This window comes from Sycon ciliatum, chromosome 2 (assembly GCF_964019385.1).
Source record: "Sycon ciliatum chromosome 2, ocSycCili1.1, whole genome shotgun sequence".
In the NCBI taxonomy this organism is placed as follows: domain Eukaryota; kingdom Metazoa; phylum Porifera; class Calcarea; order Leucosolenida; family Sycettidae; genus Sycon; species Sycon ciliatum.
Window position 1 is genome coordinate 5,812,451 of NC_088644.1, and position 13,998 is coordinate 5,826,448.

General features: G+C 47.3%; 2 protein-coding genes across 2 annotated transcripts; one reads left to right on the forward strand and one right to left on the reverse strand.

Annotated features, from left to right (window-relative positions):
* Nucleotides 1-2,121, forward strand: LOC135808395 (uncharacterized). The gene has a single exon (XM_065321578.1). It carries the CDS (start codon nt 128-130, stop codon nt 1,391-1,393), a length of 1,266 nt encoding a protein of 421 aa, XP_065177650.1. The 5' UTR covers nt 1-127; the 3' UTR covers nt 1,394-2,121.
* Nucleotides 2,122-6,691: 4,570 nt separating this feature from the next.
* On the reverse strand, nt 6,692-12,002 carry LOC135808396 (proline-rich protein 11-like). The gene is made up of 6 exons (XM_065321580.1): nt 11,809-12,002; nt 10,910-10,989; nt 10,128-10,493; nt 9,612-9,842; nt 9,219-9,392; nt 6,692-7,296 (listed from the first exon to the last, which is right to left on the reverse strand). The coding sequence occupies exons 1-6, from the start codon at nt 11,909-11,911 to the stop codon at nt 7,261-7,263; spliced, it is 990 nt and encodes a 329-aa protein (XP_065177652.1). The 5' UTR covers nt 11,912-12,002; the 3' UTR covers nt 6,692-7,260.
* Nucleotides 12,003-13,998: the final 1,996 nt, after the last annotated feature.

Consider the following 13,998-nt stretch of genomic DNA (forward strand, 5'->3'; position numbering starts at 1 on the left):
GAATTTCTGTTCATTGGAATGGAATGAGCAGAGTATTCCCGTTCGCCAAGTGTGCTTCTTGTTCGTTTCGTGATGGTCTCATTCCGCGTAATAGTAGTATGACATCTATATCTGTCTGACTGTTAGAATGAGTCGCTACGAAGTTCTGGCCGTTGTGCGAAAAGGCCTGTCAAGGTCTGCTCTCAAGTCCGTTATCAAGTCTGTTTCTAAAAATGTTGTCGAGAGTGACGGTGTTGTACGCAATGTGAGGGCTGTTGGAGAGAGACGGCTGCCTTTGAAAGCAAGCTTCCATGGTATCGCCGCTGATTTGGATGGCACGAAAGTGTTCATTGATTTCGTTGCCGATAAAGCCAAAGTGGAGCCTGTGCTAGGCAGTATGATCGATCACCCACACATAGTACATCAGAGAGTATTGCACCTTCCTGACACTGTGGATAGGAATGAAGAAGCTGTTGCTGAACTACAGGAGAAACTTGAGTTTGATCACAGAGTTGCTCTATCAACAGCCACGCCAGTTTCAGATGAAATGGATGTTACCGCAGTGGGCAGAGAAGTGGTCGGAGAATTGCTGGCTGGTGATTTAACTGTTGAACCAATATCGGAGAAGGACATTGAGGCCATTGAAAAAGCTGCTCTGTCAACAGCCACACCAGCTGCAGACGAGATAGATGTTGCTGCAGTTGGAAAAGAAGATGTCAGTGAATCGTGGGTTGGTGATTCAACCGCCCAGACAATACCAGAGAAGGACGTCGATGACAAAGCTGCTCCGTCAACAGCCACACCAATTTCGGACGAGGTAGATGTTGCTTCAGTTGAACATGAAGAGATCGGTGAATCGCTGGCTGGTGATTCAACTGCTCAGACAAAACCAGAGAAGGACATCGAAGATGAAACTGCTCCGTCAACAGCCACGCCAATTTCGGATGAGGTAGATGTTGCTGCAGTTGAACAAGAAGAGATCGGTGAATCGCTGGCTGGTGATTCAACTGCTCAGACAATACCAGAGAAGGACGTCGATGACAAAGTTGCTCCGTCAACAGCCACGCCAATTTCGGATGAGGTAGATGTTGCTGCAGTTGAACAAGAAGAGATCGGTGAATCGCTGGCTGGTGATTCAACTGCTCAGACAATACCAGAGAAGGACGTCGATGACAAAGTTGCTCCGTCAACAGCCACGCCAATTTCGGATGAGGTAGATGTTGCAGTTGAACAAGAAGAGATCGGTGAATCGCTGGCTGGTGATTCAACTGCTCAGACAATACCAGAGAAGGACGTCGATGACAAAGCTGCTCTGTCAAGAGCCACACCAATTTCGGATGAGATAGATGTTGCTAAGGAAGAGGTCGACGAATTGCTGGCTGATGATTCGACCACCGGAGAAGGACGTCGATGATAAGACTGCTCTGTCAACAGCTGTGCCAGTTTCAGATGTGATAGATGTTGCCGCACTTGGAAAATATGCGAATCGCTGGCTGGCAATTCAACTATCCAGCCAATATCAGAGGAGGACATCGATCGCAAAGCTGTCCCGCTAACAGCCACATCAGTCTTGGTTGAGATAGATGTGGCCTCTGGTGACAAAGAAGGTTGGTGAATCGTGGATTGGTGATTAAACTGCCCAACCCATACCACAGAAGGACATTAATGACAAGGCTGCCTCTGCCATGAAGCTTGCAGTTCCAGCCCATGTTTGGTTTCCCGCCATCGTGAACTTGTGCAGCATGTATGCTACATGACTTTATATGTGCCCTGGTTATGATAGTAGCATGTATGCTACATGTCTAGCCCTGTTTATGACAGCAGTATCAACACGGAACACTGCACACATGTGCTCGGTCATGTACACGCCATGGTATGCGACCCAGGGTCTTTCCGGCGGCTTGCTTGGTATCCAGACGTGTGCAGATCAGGGCAGTGTGAATAATTGGTCATACTGATGTATTACAAATTGCCATGCAGTCTGTGTGCAGGCATAGAGGATGATCAAGTAGAATGTTAACAAAACCAATTATAATTCTCTTCCGGGAGAGGTGCCATGCCAACTTCAGAGTATTGCCTGTATCCCCATCCCACTCTGTATTTCCCATGTACATCTTCAAAAGGACACAATGAGAAATATAATTATTGTCCTTACTGATCTGTGAGGTAGCCGCATAAAGCAGGGCATTCCAGACATGATATGGTCACTGCGGTATTGACCATGCCACTCTTTGCCCCAGATACCCCACAAATCAATAAAAAGCAGATTTGGGCTCAAAATTTGAAAATATATCAGTAAAGCCCCCCCCCCCCCCCCCCCCCCCCCAATACGCACGAGTAACTTGTATTTCAGATGGCTGACCACGACTACCAAAAGTACCTTCCGACGCCCCTGTAATTAGTAAAGCATGGAGTTGTGAAATGGCCTTTACGACTCCCTGGTGAAAGTAGACTGGCCAGTGAAATGCGGACTGTGATGTTATGACGCTCATCATTCGCTCCCCTGTCACTGGACAGTTCTGTCCGTTTGGTTTTAGCAAATTCAAATAAAGAAAACAACAGGACCGTAACGTGAATATTCAGCAAGGGGTGCATGTATGACCGTAACGTGACTATTCAGCAAGGGGTGCATGTATGACCGTAACGTGACTATTCAGCAAGGGGTGCATGTATGACCGTAACGTGACTATTCAGCAAGGGGTGCATGTATGACCGTAACGTGACTATTCAGCAAGGGGTGCATGTATGCGGCAGCAGGGCTCCACGGACAGTTGCCATCGCAAACCATGGTAAAACCGCTGGTTCTGATCAATCGTGAAACTTTTGGTGGTGTGAAATTGGGTATTAATAGTTTACAGTATCATACCAGCCACAGTAACAAAAATTAGAAGTCGAAGAGATCCACCAGGAACTAACTTGAAGTCTGAGGGAAGGCATGCTACTGACACATTCTGCGTCATTTTGTGAGACCTTGGACAATTCAATTTTCTGCAAGAAGGCAGCAATCCCTATTCTCTCTGCGGAAGTAATATGAAAATACTACTAATACCAACTAGTTTCTGCTGGCCACCCCTATAACCATTGATAACATAGACAGCTATGACCATGATGACCGCTGCGGGTTTTTTGACGCGTGATTGCAGGAGTTTGTGTGCGCTTAGATTTGTCATACGAACGCAGATGCCTGTGTATGCGTGTGTGCGTGTGGACATGTGTGTGTGTGTGTGTGTGTGTGTGTGTGCATATATCAATAGGTGTGTGTATATGCGTGTGTTTGTGCGTGTGCGAGTTAGGGTGTTGTGGGTGGGTGGGTGTCTGTGTGTGCGTGCGCCCGTGTGCAAGTTAGGGTGTTGTGGGTGGGTGTATGTGTGTGTAAACGTGTGCGTGTATGTGGGTGTTACCATGTTACTATGTGTGTGCATGTTAGTATGTGTGTGGGTGTGGGTGTGGTGTGTGAGCGAGATTAACGCGTGCTTGTTAGTGCTAGACCTGCGCCTACTGCATCTGCCTCTGAAATAGCCTGTCCCTGTATACATTCACGCGATTACTCCTCTCGCTATCGTATTATCACACCTCTCTCAACTTAGATATACCAGCGCTGCCTCCTATTCCATTATCGTTGTCTGATGATTGGTTCAGCCATGAAACTCTGAGTCACAACGGAATTAATTTGCCAAGGTTTTCATTGTGTGCCTTTGTGTACGCCGCTCTGCCTGAATCAGGCATTGAGCACTCTTGCAGAACCAAAGCATATTGCCTCTGTACTAATACCAACCAACATGCATTGTCATAATTGCAAGAGTACATCTCTTGGTAATTGTAGTATTCGATTTACTGACGTAACAGACTCAGTCGTTACCATGGTTACGGGGATGACAAGGCTAGTAAGTTATTAGTCGCCATACCAACGAGTATGTAGTGCACTATGACTATGTACTGACTAGTCTAATACTAGTAAGGGGCCGTCCGTAAATATCGATGTTTTTTTAGAGACGATATTGGTGCTTCTCTCCCTTGACCCCCCTCCCTCCCCCCAGAAGACGCACATGTACATCTAGATCATGGAATCAATATTTTTGGATGCTCATGAAGTGCCCAGGAATGGATGTTGAGGGTCCGGTGTAGGCGTGAAAATCCCGCCGCACTCACCATGCTCACGCAATAGCTGCATCGCCTGGCCTGGGATGGGGGGAGCGAACCGGGTTGGCGCTGCAGTGCTCACAGACATCGTGTACTACTGGTGTAGCCAAAGCGGCTACGCTCGGGCTTGAATTTTTTCAAATCCTTGTTCAGACAGTGAAGACTGGAAACTCTTGTGGAGTTCGTCCGTGTTTGTTCGCACTGCCTCTACGTCTTGAAAAAGGTCTCCTGCAGGCATCGTTCGGCCGATTTCCACAATCAATAGCTCATTCTTTTGCTCTTGAAATTCGCCATGGGCGTACAGCTTCCAATTTTTGATTTTGTTCCTGTGTCGCGAGTTTTAGCTCCGCGAACGGAAGCTGGTTTCACATTTCTTGTATAGCCATTTAGACGTCCGCGTGCAGGGATCGGCGAAACTTCAGATATTTACATCGATATTTTTCTGATGCTCGAAAAGACGCACATGGCTCAAACCCCCTCCCCCCCAGACGCACCAATATCGTCTCTAAAAAAACATCGATATTTACGGACGGCCCCTAATAGTAATACTACTGGTGAACTACAAGTACAAGTACAACGTCGATTCCAGGAGGTCATTTCAGCGCACCATGTACTACAACTTTTACTTGCCTGCGAATCATGAGGTCCCGAGTTCGAGACCCGCGCTGGTAGCAGGGAGCGTGTAAAGACTTTTTACGTGAGTAAAGACTTTTTATGCGCCGACACCCACGGTCAACTGGGTACTCACAGCTCGGAGTGAGGGGGGACAAGGATGCAGTTTACAGGGTTATGGGCCGTTACACGCCCGATTGGTTGAGAGACTCACCTACTCTCCCCTGACTCACTTGTGAGGTCTGCATTCGCCACTAAGGACTTAGGTGTGCAAGGCATAGGTATAGTGGTGGCCTGCGGAAGCGAAGGCTAGTTTGTGTGTTTCTGAACATTCAAGCGATGCCAACGCGAATCCCGCGAATTATTATTATTATTATGTACTACAACTAAAGTTTAGCCTACGGTACAAGTACATGATTGTAGTAGTATCCCTTTTATATTTCCCCATCGTGTTGTCAATGTGCTATTGAGTATTGTAGCGGCTGCTAGCCTTGTGCTTCAAGCCTTGCCTTGTACTACATGTAGCTGTAGGTCAGGCTGTTTATCCCCGGCTAAGGGCAAAATGGCTTCTGAAAGTAATTGGACCAACTCTCTCAATGACGCTGAGCAGGCTGCTGTGTCACTTTTTAGGAAGCAACACAAACATGAAGATTACGACCCGTTCGATGATTTGGACTGCGCAAATGACGTGTGCGGCCGCCTGCACATTATGTTTTCCGAACTCAGGGACGATGTGGAGAAGGGAGGCTGCACAGCTGAGGAGACGAACCCTGAAAAATGCAAGCAAGATCTGGCCTTGGCAATGCAAATGATAGCGCTTTCTTGTAAGAAAATCCAGGTTGAGCAGAACCAGCAGAAAGCAGAAATGCGAGAATTCCATCTGGACCTGTGTCTGGCATTGCTGCGCAACTCACACTATCTTCTTTCCAAAGAGGTGAAAGAGACATATGCAGTGGATTTCCACTTCGACCGCGAGGCGTCCGTTGGGGAAAACCCACCACTTAACCACGCCTGCAGGAGCTCCTTCAACAAACGCATCGTCGAGTGGCTAGTGCAGGACTGCGGCCAAAATGTCCAGGAGGTGTACGAAGGACATAGCTGCCTTGGCTATGCCGCGGACATGTGTGCTGGCGATATGCCAGTCTGGTTTCTCAAGCACTACCCACAGTCTGCAAAGGCTACCTCCATTGCAAAGGAAGTGGAGTCAAATGACAGATTAAAGAAACTTATTGAGGACTATAATACTGCATCTTGAAAAAGGCGACTTGGAGAATCTTATTCATTGCATATTGAAAACATTGCGTTAACAGAGCTCAAGAGCTGCAGACAAGAAAGCTCGACCCATTCAGGAGCGTTTGAGAACGCTTTTGAGGATGTGAGTCGTTATCGTGAAGCCAGTTTGAGATGTCTGTGTAAAGATTAGGGCTGAAACGATTATACCGAATAATCGAGTACTCGTTTGATAACTCTAACGATCGAGCAATCGTTTAGATTACCGATTACGATTATTTTGCGTTTTTTAAATTTGTGTCCAGAAAGTACTGTAAACCCTTGTTTTGTGAAGTTTGAATCAGTTTCCGCTGGGAGTATGCAGTTGCCAGGGGTATGGTTCATGTTCTGAGGTTAAATTGACTTCAAAACTGCCATGTTTCGGAGCTACCCTTTCACTAATGCAGATTTGTTGGTATCATGAAGGCATAGTTTGTGGAAACAGAGTAATGTTTGCACAGAACTATGACTCTATTTGCTAACGATTATAATCGATTACTCGATCGTTAAGCTAAAGAGTAATCGATACATGAAAATCCACGATCGTTTCAGCCCTAGTAAAGATGCTCATACATCGATGCATATTCTTTCCGTTGTACAAACATAATTTTAAACTTTCTGCACGTCATCATGTCAAAATTACAAAAAAACGTTAAACTTTCCGGCTTTACAGTACACACCTGTGCATAAGTCATTTCATGCAGAGTTTGTCCATGAGACCTCATAGCAGAAGTCATGATGCAAAACAGAGATCAATAGCTGAATATTTCAATTCAAAGCCAAGCTGCCGCTGTCTTGCGACACTGCTCCTCCGCAAGGCGGAGGTCTCCAATTCATGGCCGCCTGATGACTAACTTTGCTGCGAGCTCTGAGCTCAATAGTTATATTGTTAATGGATACCGGTGCAGAAAAAAAGTTTCATGCATAGAAGCCAGAAGTGATTAGCTGTACGATAATGTTTTTTAGTCGAGCACATTGAGCGAAAGCAAAAAAAGAGAAAAAGAGAGAAGAGGAAAGTCCCAGCAGTTTTATGACAGTTGTTGTGTTATTTCGATGCAGAACCACATTATAGGGTTAATGTAGAGCTTAGACAGGGGTTAGGAATGTCTTGTTGAACTTTGGAAACACGTACAAACAGCACTATGACACAAAATATTGATTTGAATAGAATTTGAATTTGGAATGGAACAGATCCGTTGGCAGAAATGGAATACAGCACGGCATCCTGCGTACTCTGTCTAGTGCGAGTTTGTTCCACAATCAGAGGGTGTGGGCGAAGCTTTCGTTGGTGTTTTCCTGCAAGATCAAAACAACACCACACGCACACCAGTGGAGATTACCGTCAAGTACAGCGTGGCCGAACCCTGTCTTGCGACAGCGCCCCACCTTGATTATACGGCCAGGGAAAGGGAGATCGTATGGCAGAGTGCAACTAAGTTTTGTACAGTGTGAGAATTAAGGTCACACTAAGCATGTTCTTGTGTGGAGCTCGTATCCGTTCCAATGTGTGTGTCACATGACCTGCAGACAGGACACTAGCTCCACGTCACAACCACAAAAAAAGGACAGCGCGGTAGGGCGCTCTCCCCTTACTTCTCAGACACAGCAAGTGTGGAGTATTGATAGGTAGTGTGTGCAGTGCCAGTGCAACGTGGACTCATCTGTACACAGCTTGCTGGAGAAAAATGGTTGTTTCCCAGATCTACACACCACTACTTTCATCCTACCGGTTTGTACACATATTATCGTATAGATGTCATCTCTAAAAAGAGAAAGCGTGAAGGCGAACACGATGCTGCTATCCACATGCCATGAAAGAGACACACTGAAACGCACACATGCCGCATAGGAGATCGCAATTCCGTGGATGCAATTTCAGCTTGGTTTCGTTTGTTTCAGTGCACTTTTCACTGGACTTTGTGCAGTTTGGACGTCTGGGCTGCAAGATACACTGGATACACAGCGATACTATTTGTCAGGAAGTTAAGTCTCAACCAGCACTAAGGACATATCAGTACCCAAAGTGGGCAAGACAGCCAATACTTTCTGTTGTCATACCCTTGTGGCAACACAGTTTCAAAGGCAGACAAAAGTTCTCGTTTGATTCCGAGGTGTTGTGCTGCGAGTCCATGTGTGCGCTCGTGTCAACCGTGCAGTTTCACAAGCGTGTGCTGTAGCGGGCAGCGTAGTTCCAGGGCAGACAGACTCCCAACAAAAGTAGAAGCCAACTCAAAGCATGCCCCGAACATAACAGCGAAGAGGAGAGCAAGACGGTGTGGAAGCATGGTGTAAGAGGATGGAGGAAGTTGCATGTTCCTATCTTATGGGGTCTGAGATGGTAGAATTTCATATCATGTGACACCCCAGTGCTGAGTGGCTGTGGCGCACGGTAGCCAGAGGGTCCTGTACCTAAGCATGGTTTGAGTACAGGTCTCTAGTAATTGCTGCGTACTTTTGCCATTTCAGCCATGCCATGTGATGCCAAAGTCAACCGCAAGGCCTGGATGGACAATGTGCAAGTACTTGAACACTTTTTATTAGGGGTTACTTTGTACGTACGGTCCGTACTCTTGTAAGAGAGTACAACGAAGACAGTCTACCGAAAATTGAGAGAGAGAGAGAGAGAGAGAGAGAGAGAGAGAGAGAGAGAGAGAGAGAGAGGTAGAGAGAGAGGTAGAGGTAGAGAGAGAGAGAGAGAGAGAGAGAGAGAGAGAGAGAGAGAGAGAGAGAGAGAGAGAGAGAGAGAGAGAGAGAGGTAGAGGTAGAGAGAGAGAGAGAGAAAGAGAGAGAGAGACGTGTGTGTGTGTGTGTGTGTGTGTGTGTGTGTGTGTGTGTGTGTGTGTGTGTGTGTGTGTGTGTGGAGAGAGGTAGAGAGAGAGGTAGAGGTAGAGGTAGAGGTAGAGGTAGAGGTAGAGAGAGAGAGAGAGAGAGAGAGAGAGAGAGAGAGAGAGAGAGAGAGAGAGAGAGAGAGAGAGGTAGAGAGAGAGAGAGAGAAAGAGAGAGAGAGACGTGTGTGTGTGTGTGTGTGTGTGTGTGTGTGTGTGTGTGTGTGTGTGTGTGTGTGCGAGAGAGAGAGAGAAGACAGAGAGGCGGGGAGAGAGAGACATACACACACACACGCACACACACAGAAAGAGAGATATTGTAGATAGCCAGAGTCCCTGAGAGGTAAAGTAGTGTGGAGTAGAAACAACAGGGAAAAGTGAGCACTCTCTTACTTTCACAGCGGGTGACTGTTCAGCACTGGCCGTCACTAAGCCAGCAGACGCTCGCTTAGCCATGCTGGGTTCGAGTACGGGACTCGCAAATGCATCTGACATATTGCTCGCGTCAGCATTGTTCTCATCGCAAGGCGTCAAGGGGCTGCGGATGGGAACGTTGCGAAACTTTTTCTGCAGAAAGAAGAATGCCAAGTCACGCACAGGTGATGGAATAAAACACAATATGCTTATGCAGTACATTATGCAGTACATTATGATGAACTCCGAGATGAGCACCTTCAACCCTTATTGTCATCAACTGCATTGCCAAACACAGAACAGTACCAGTAGTACATTCAAATTAATTTTAAGCCTATAACAATGCATTGGGTCGAGCTGAAAGCACCGTACCTGCAGCGCCAGTGCAATCGCATCACACGGATCGCTGGCATCTAGCTGTCGCTCCTTGCGCACTGGTGTTCCACCTGGCGATCGCACACCGCTGGTACGTTTGAGCTGGCGCTGGACCAGGCCACCGGAGATTGACATGATCAGGTGCTTGTTGAACGTTTGCAGCGGCGACTCGTGGCGGAACGGCGTCTGCTGGGTGAAACGCGGCGTAGGTGTTGTTGGGGCTTTCGCCTGCAGGATGCCGACACATGTAGAACCAGAGCATGCACTTCACTAGGAATGCCATACACACAATGGTAAACCAGGGTAGGAATGCCATACACACAATGGTAGACCAGGGTAGGAATGCCAAGCACACAATGGTAGACCAGGGTAGGAATGCCAAGCACACAATGGTAGATCCAGGGTCAATGGACTCCTGCGTGGCTTGCAGGCCGAACATAACACCCTTATCAGGGAAATACATGTACATCATGACATAGGTACCCAGGACAGGTCGGGATGCACAGAACGTACCTTCTTCAGTGCGGGCTCGTTTTCACTGGTAGGGCAGTTAACTCCATCCTCTCTTGTGTCATCACCAGACTCTGTTGACTTTCTCTTCGCTTTGTACAAAGTCGTGGCCCCCATAGTCATCGGGGGTAGCGGTGGCGGCGGCAGGGGTGGAGCAGGCGGTGGCGGCGGACATGCGGCTTGCGCTGGTGGGCTGGGCTCGGTGGCAATGGCGTGCTCGGTGCAAAACGTCTCGACCTGCCGATAGAGCGAGGCCATGTCACGTCGTAGCGCCACGTCCTCCTCCTGGCCGGTTGACACCAGACCACCTAGGTCCTTGAGCACACGGTGCAGATCAACCAGGCATTCCACTTTTGCCTTCTCATTCACCTGACGATTTGGGCAGACAACGACGAGCACAGGCACACACATACACACACACATTGGCGCCCATCCACCAAGCCACATTGTACAACTATACAGACCTTCACACAGACCTGTCACCTCAGCAGCTTGTAACTTACTCAACAGAGAGTAATCAGCAATGTGTGTGTGTGTGCGTGTGCGTGCACGTATGTGTGTACATGTGTGTGCGTGTGTGTGTGCGTGCATGCGTGTGTGTGCGTGTGTGTGTGCACGGATGTGTATACATGTGTGTGTGTGTGTGTGTGTGTGTGTGTGTGTGTGTGTGTGTGTGTGTGTGTGTGTGGTTACTCTTGCTTAACAGAAGGCCAAGAACACCATTATCATATTGAACATAAGAGCGCGTGTTGGGCTGTGTAAAGGGCATCACATATCCAACATACCTCTTCAACTTCCTCCCGCAGCATGCGGTCTCTTTCACGCACAAGCTCGAGCCATTCTGTTAGCAAGGACTCCTGAACGCCTGCACCGGAATCCACAAAATCCATATGAAACTTGTATTTTTCACAAAGAATATGCTATAACATCACACACGAATACATACATGGATCACTACTGCATCTTCTGCAGTGTATTGCGCACTGTGGATGTAGTACTTTATGCGGAAAAACAAGCTCCTGCCATGCATGGTATACACATGACAGTATCTATTACCACGTCTAGATTACTGCTGCCATGAGTGGTCTAAGTTTAGATCAATAGCGTGCACATTGTGCCCTGCATACGTGATAGAAGCACAATGTACTGCATCCAGAATGTTATAGACTCTGGTGGAAGGCATGTAGGAAGGAAAGGCTCAAAGTACCGTCACAGCTGCGCAGCTGCGTGTGGCAAGAGAAGCCTGGAGATGACCAACATTATTTGGGTGGATAGTGCAATCGGGTGTAGGCTTACATAGAGCAACAGAGTCCAATCTCAAACTTGCACCAAACTTCACATTTCCCCCTGAAATTGCTGTCTCATTTAGTACTACATTATCGGCATATCAAGGACTGAATATACGGTATAACTGCTATTTCACCCGGTCACGCTTATCTCAAGGCAGAAAGTACATTGCTAGTACAATCAGTAACATGTATCCAGAATTTGGAAATCGGCCTAAAAGAATTCTGAGAGACCAGTATGCGCTGCTGTAAAAGTGTCAGGTGTAGCTACGAGTATGCAAGTTTTCCTTCCGAGTGCATACCGTTGATTACTCAACTCACAATGCCCCAAACGTTATAATATAAACTAAACTTCAACAGAATATGCACTGGCAGTCTGAAAATCAGCAGCAACTAACCAATATCATTGCCTTCGCCCAGCTGTTCCAATATCGATACTCTACGTTCCTCCAAGGCTCTCGCTTTGTTCCGTACGCCTTCCTCGTTCTGCCATGGATACATTTTCGAGATTACGGCCAACAGCTAAGACAATTTTTCAAGATGAACGAATACTCAATCCAAGCTGGCTTCATTGCCAAAATACATGTACATGGTCATTGTTCATTTCACATGCATGCAGCGCTCAGCACACACTGCAACGGGATTCGAAAAAAAGCTGTCATGAAGTCTCAAATAAACCGCCATGGCTCTCCAGGCGATGGAGTTTCCATGGTGAATGCTCGTGTTACTAAGGAAAGCGGGGATTTCCCATCTCTTGGGAAGACCTTCATCGAGTCACCTGTTCATCTCTTTACTTGTGCCGAAGTAGTTGTGGCACAAGACCGTAGGCTCTCGACTTGACTCTTGACTTGAGTAATGAGAATAATAATATTATTAGTTGAGTCTTGTGTTGGCGATGGGCCGCTTGTGTTTTATTTTTTGTCAAGAGTTCCTCACAACAGTCGGGATCCCGGGGTCCATGGCATGGGCATGAGCTACATGATTGTACATACCGGTAATGCGGACTGTACAATGATTGGCGGTATGACTTGTACGGTCACCTGCTCTGTCAGTTATCTGAATATCATATCAAGACGGTACTCTTATGATGATGGCAGACTTACTTGTTTGTTGAAGTAAATTAAAAAAAATTACTTCATGCCGTGCTTGTTGAAGTAGTAGTAATAATAGTAGTATGTAGTACAGACCATCTACGCAAGAGGTAGATCTACACAAAAGCGAAAAGGAAGGGAATACTGGGGCGATCTACGTACTCTTGACTGTTGACAGCATGCATGCTATATTGCTAGCAGCATGCAGCAAGAATGTCCTAGTGTTTGATCAGTAAACTGTTTTTTAGAAAGAAAGAAAAAATAATAGTAAAGTGGCGGTGCATGCTCCCGATCCGATATCCCGTCGCTGTACTAGCTCGATCCTGTCAGCTTTCTATGCTCTCTTACACATCTTTCCAGTCGCAGGGTGGCTGCCCTTTGAGTTTCCTAACTCTTCTACTATCAGTACATGTACTGAACTATCGCAACGCTCAGAATTCTGTACATTCATGTACGTTTGTGGTCCGAATGGATGCCCGTCGATCCTGAAATAAAGATTATTATATTATTATTATGAGTAGACCCCAAGCCGATCCTTAGGCTTATAAGCTTAGTCGCTAGGACCCAGCATAGTAGGCGGCCACAGACTGAGACCTGCAGGATTTAATTCGTTGTCGACCGAGTCGTGACCGGTCTCAATGCAAAGGACGGTGTAACTGATCACAGTTGCAGCAGAAGGATTGTGAGTGCAAACAGCGCAAACTCGGACACTGAGGTCAGGAGAAAGCGGCAACAACTGCAGCAGCGTTAGCCCAGGAGCTAGTTCGGCATCTATAATATTAGTTATTTACAGCATTACATGGGATTTTAGCCTGCGCCAGTGATTAGTAAAATCGGACGTGAAACATGGAAGTTTCCCTGGCTTCACTGAAGTGTTCAGCGCGTGCCCGCAACCCATCTCGGCCGGCACCTCCACCAGCAGTGGAGAAAATGGTGCACTTCTTGCAAGAGATCGGGCCCGCCGGTTGGTCCTTGCTGAACATGTTAAAGCTAAGGGAGATGCCTTCGCCACCTCGATCTGCAGCCGATCTCGAGCTACCTGCCACCGTAGCAGACACCGGCAAGCCAGCTTATACATTTTACGTTGATGACGTGCAGGGTCCGCATTGGGTTGCCTGTGTTGCGCATGAAATGGACGGCCTAGTCCACGTGACGCTTGGATTTGCTCCTCTCGCACCTCAGGACACCGTGTGCCAGTGCTTAGACGCTCTGGAGGCGGCAGGAGCCTTGAACTGGAATTTAAAAATGTTATTTCCGTATCTACGCTGTGATGCTGCGGCGGAGGAAATACTGAAGCGAGCGGATGCACGAGGATGCACGACTTCCAAAGATCACCTCTTGCGGCTGTATTTCCCCTTTACAAGGCGAGAGCAGGCTACTGATAATAATGGAGCCACTGACACACAGGACCACTTGTACAACAGTGCTGCATGTGCACTGCCGCACGGATATACTATCGACAAGTTGTGCGACGCTGATGCTGCGATAATCCTTAAA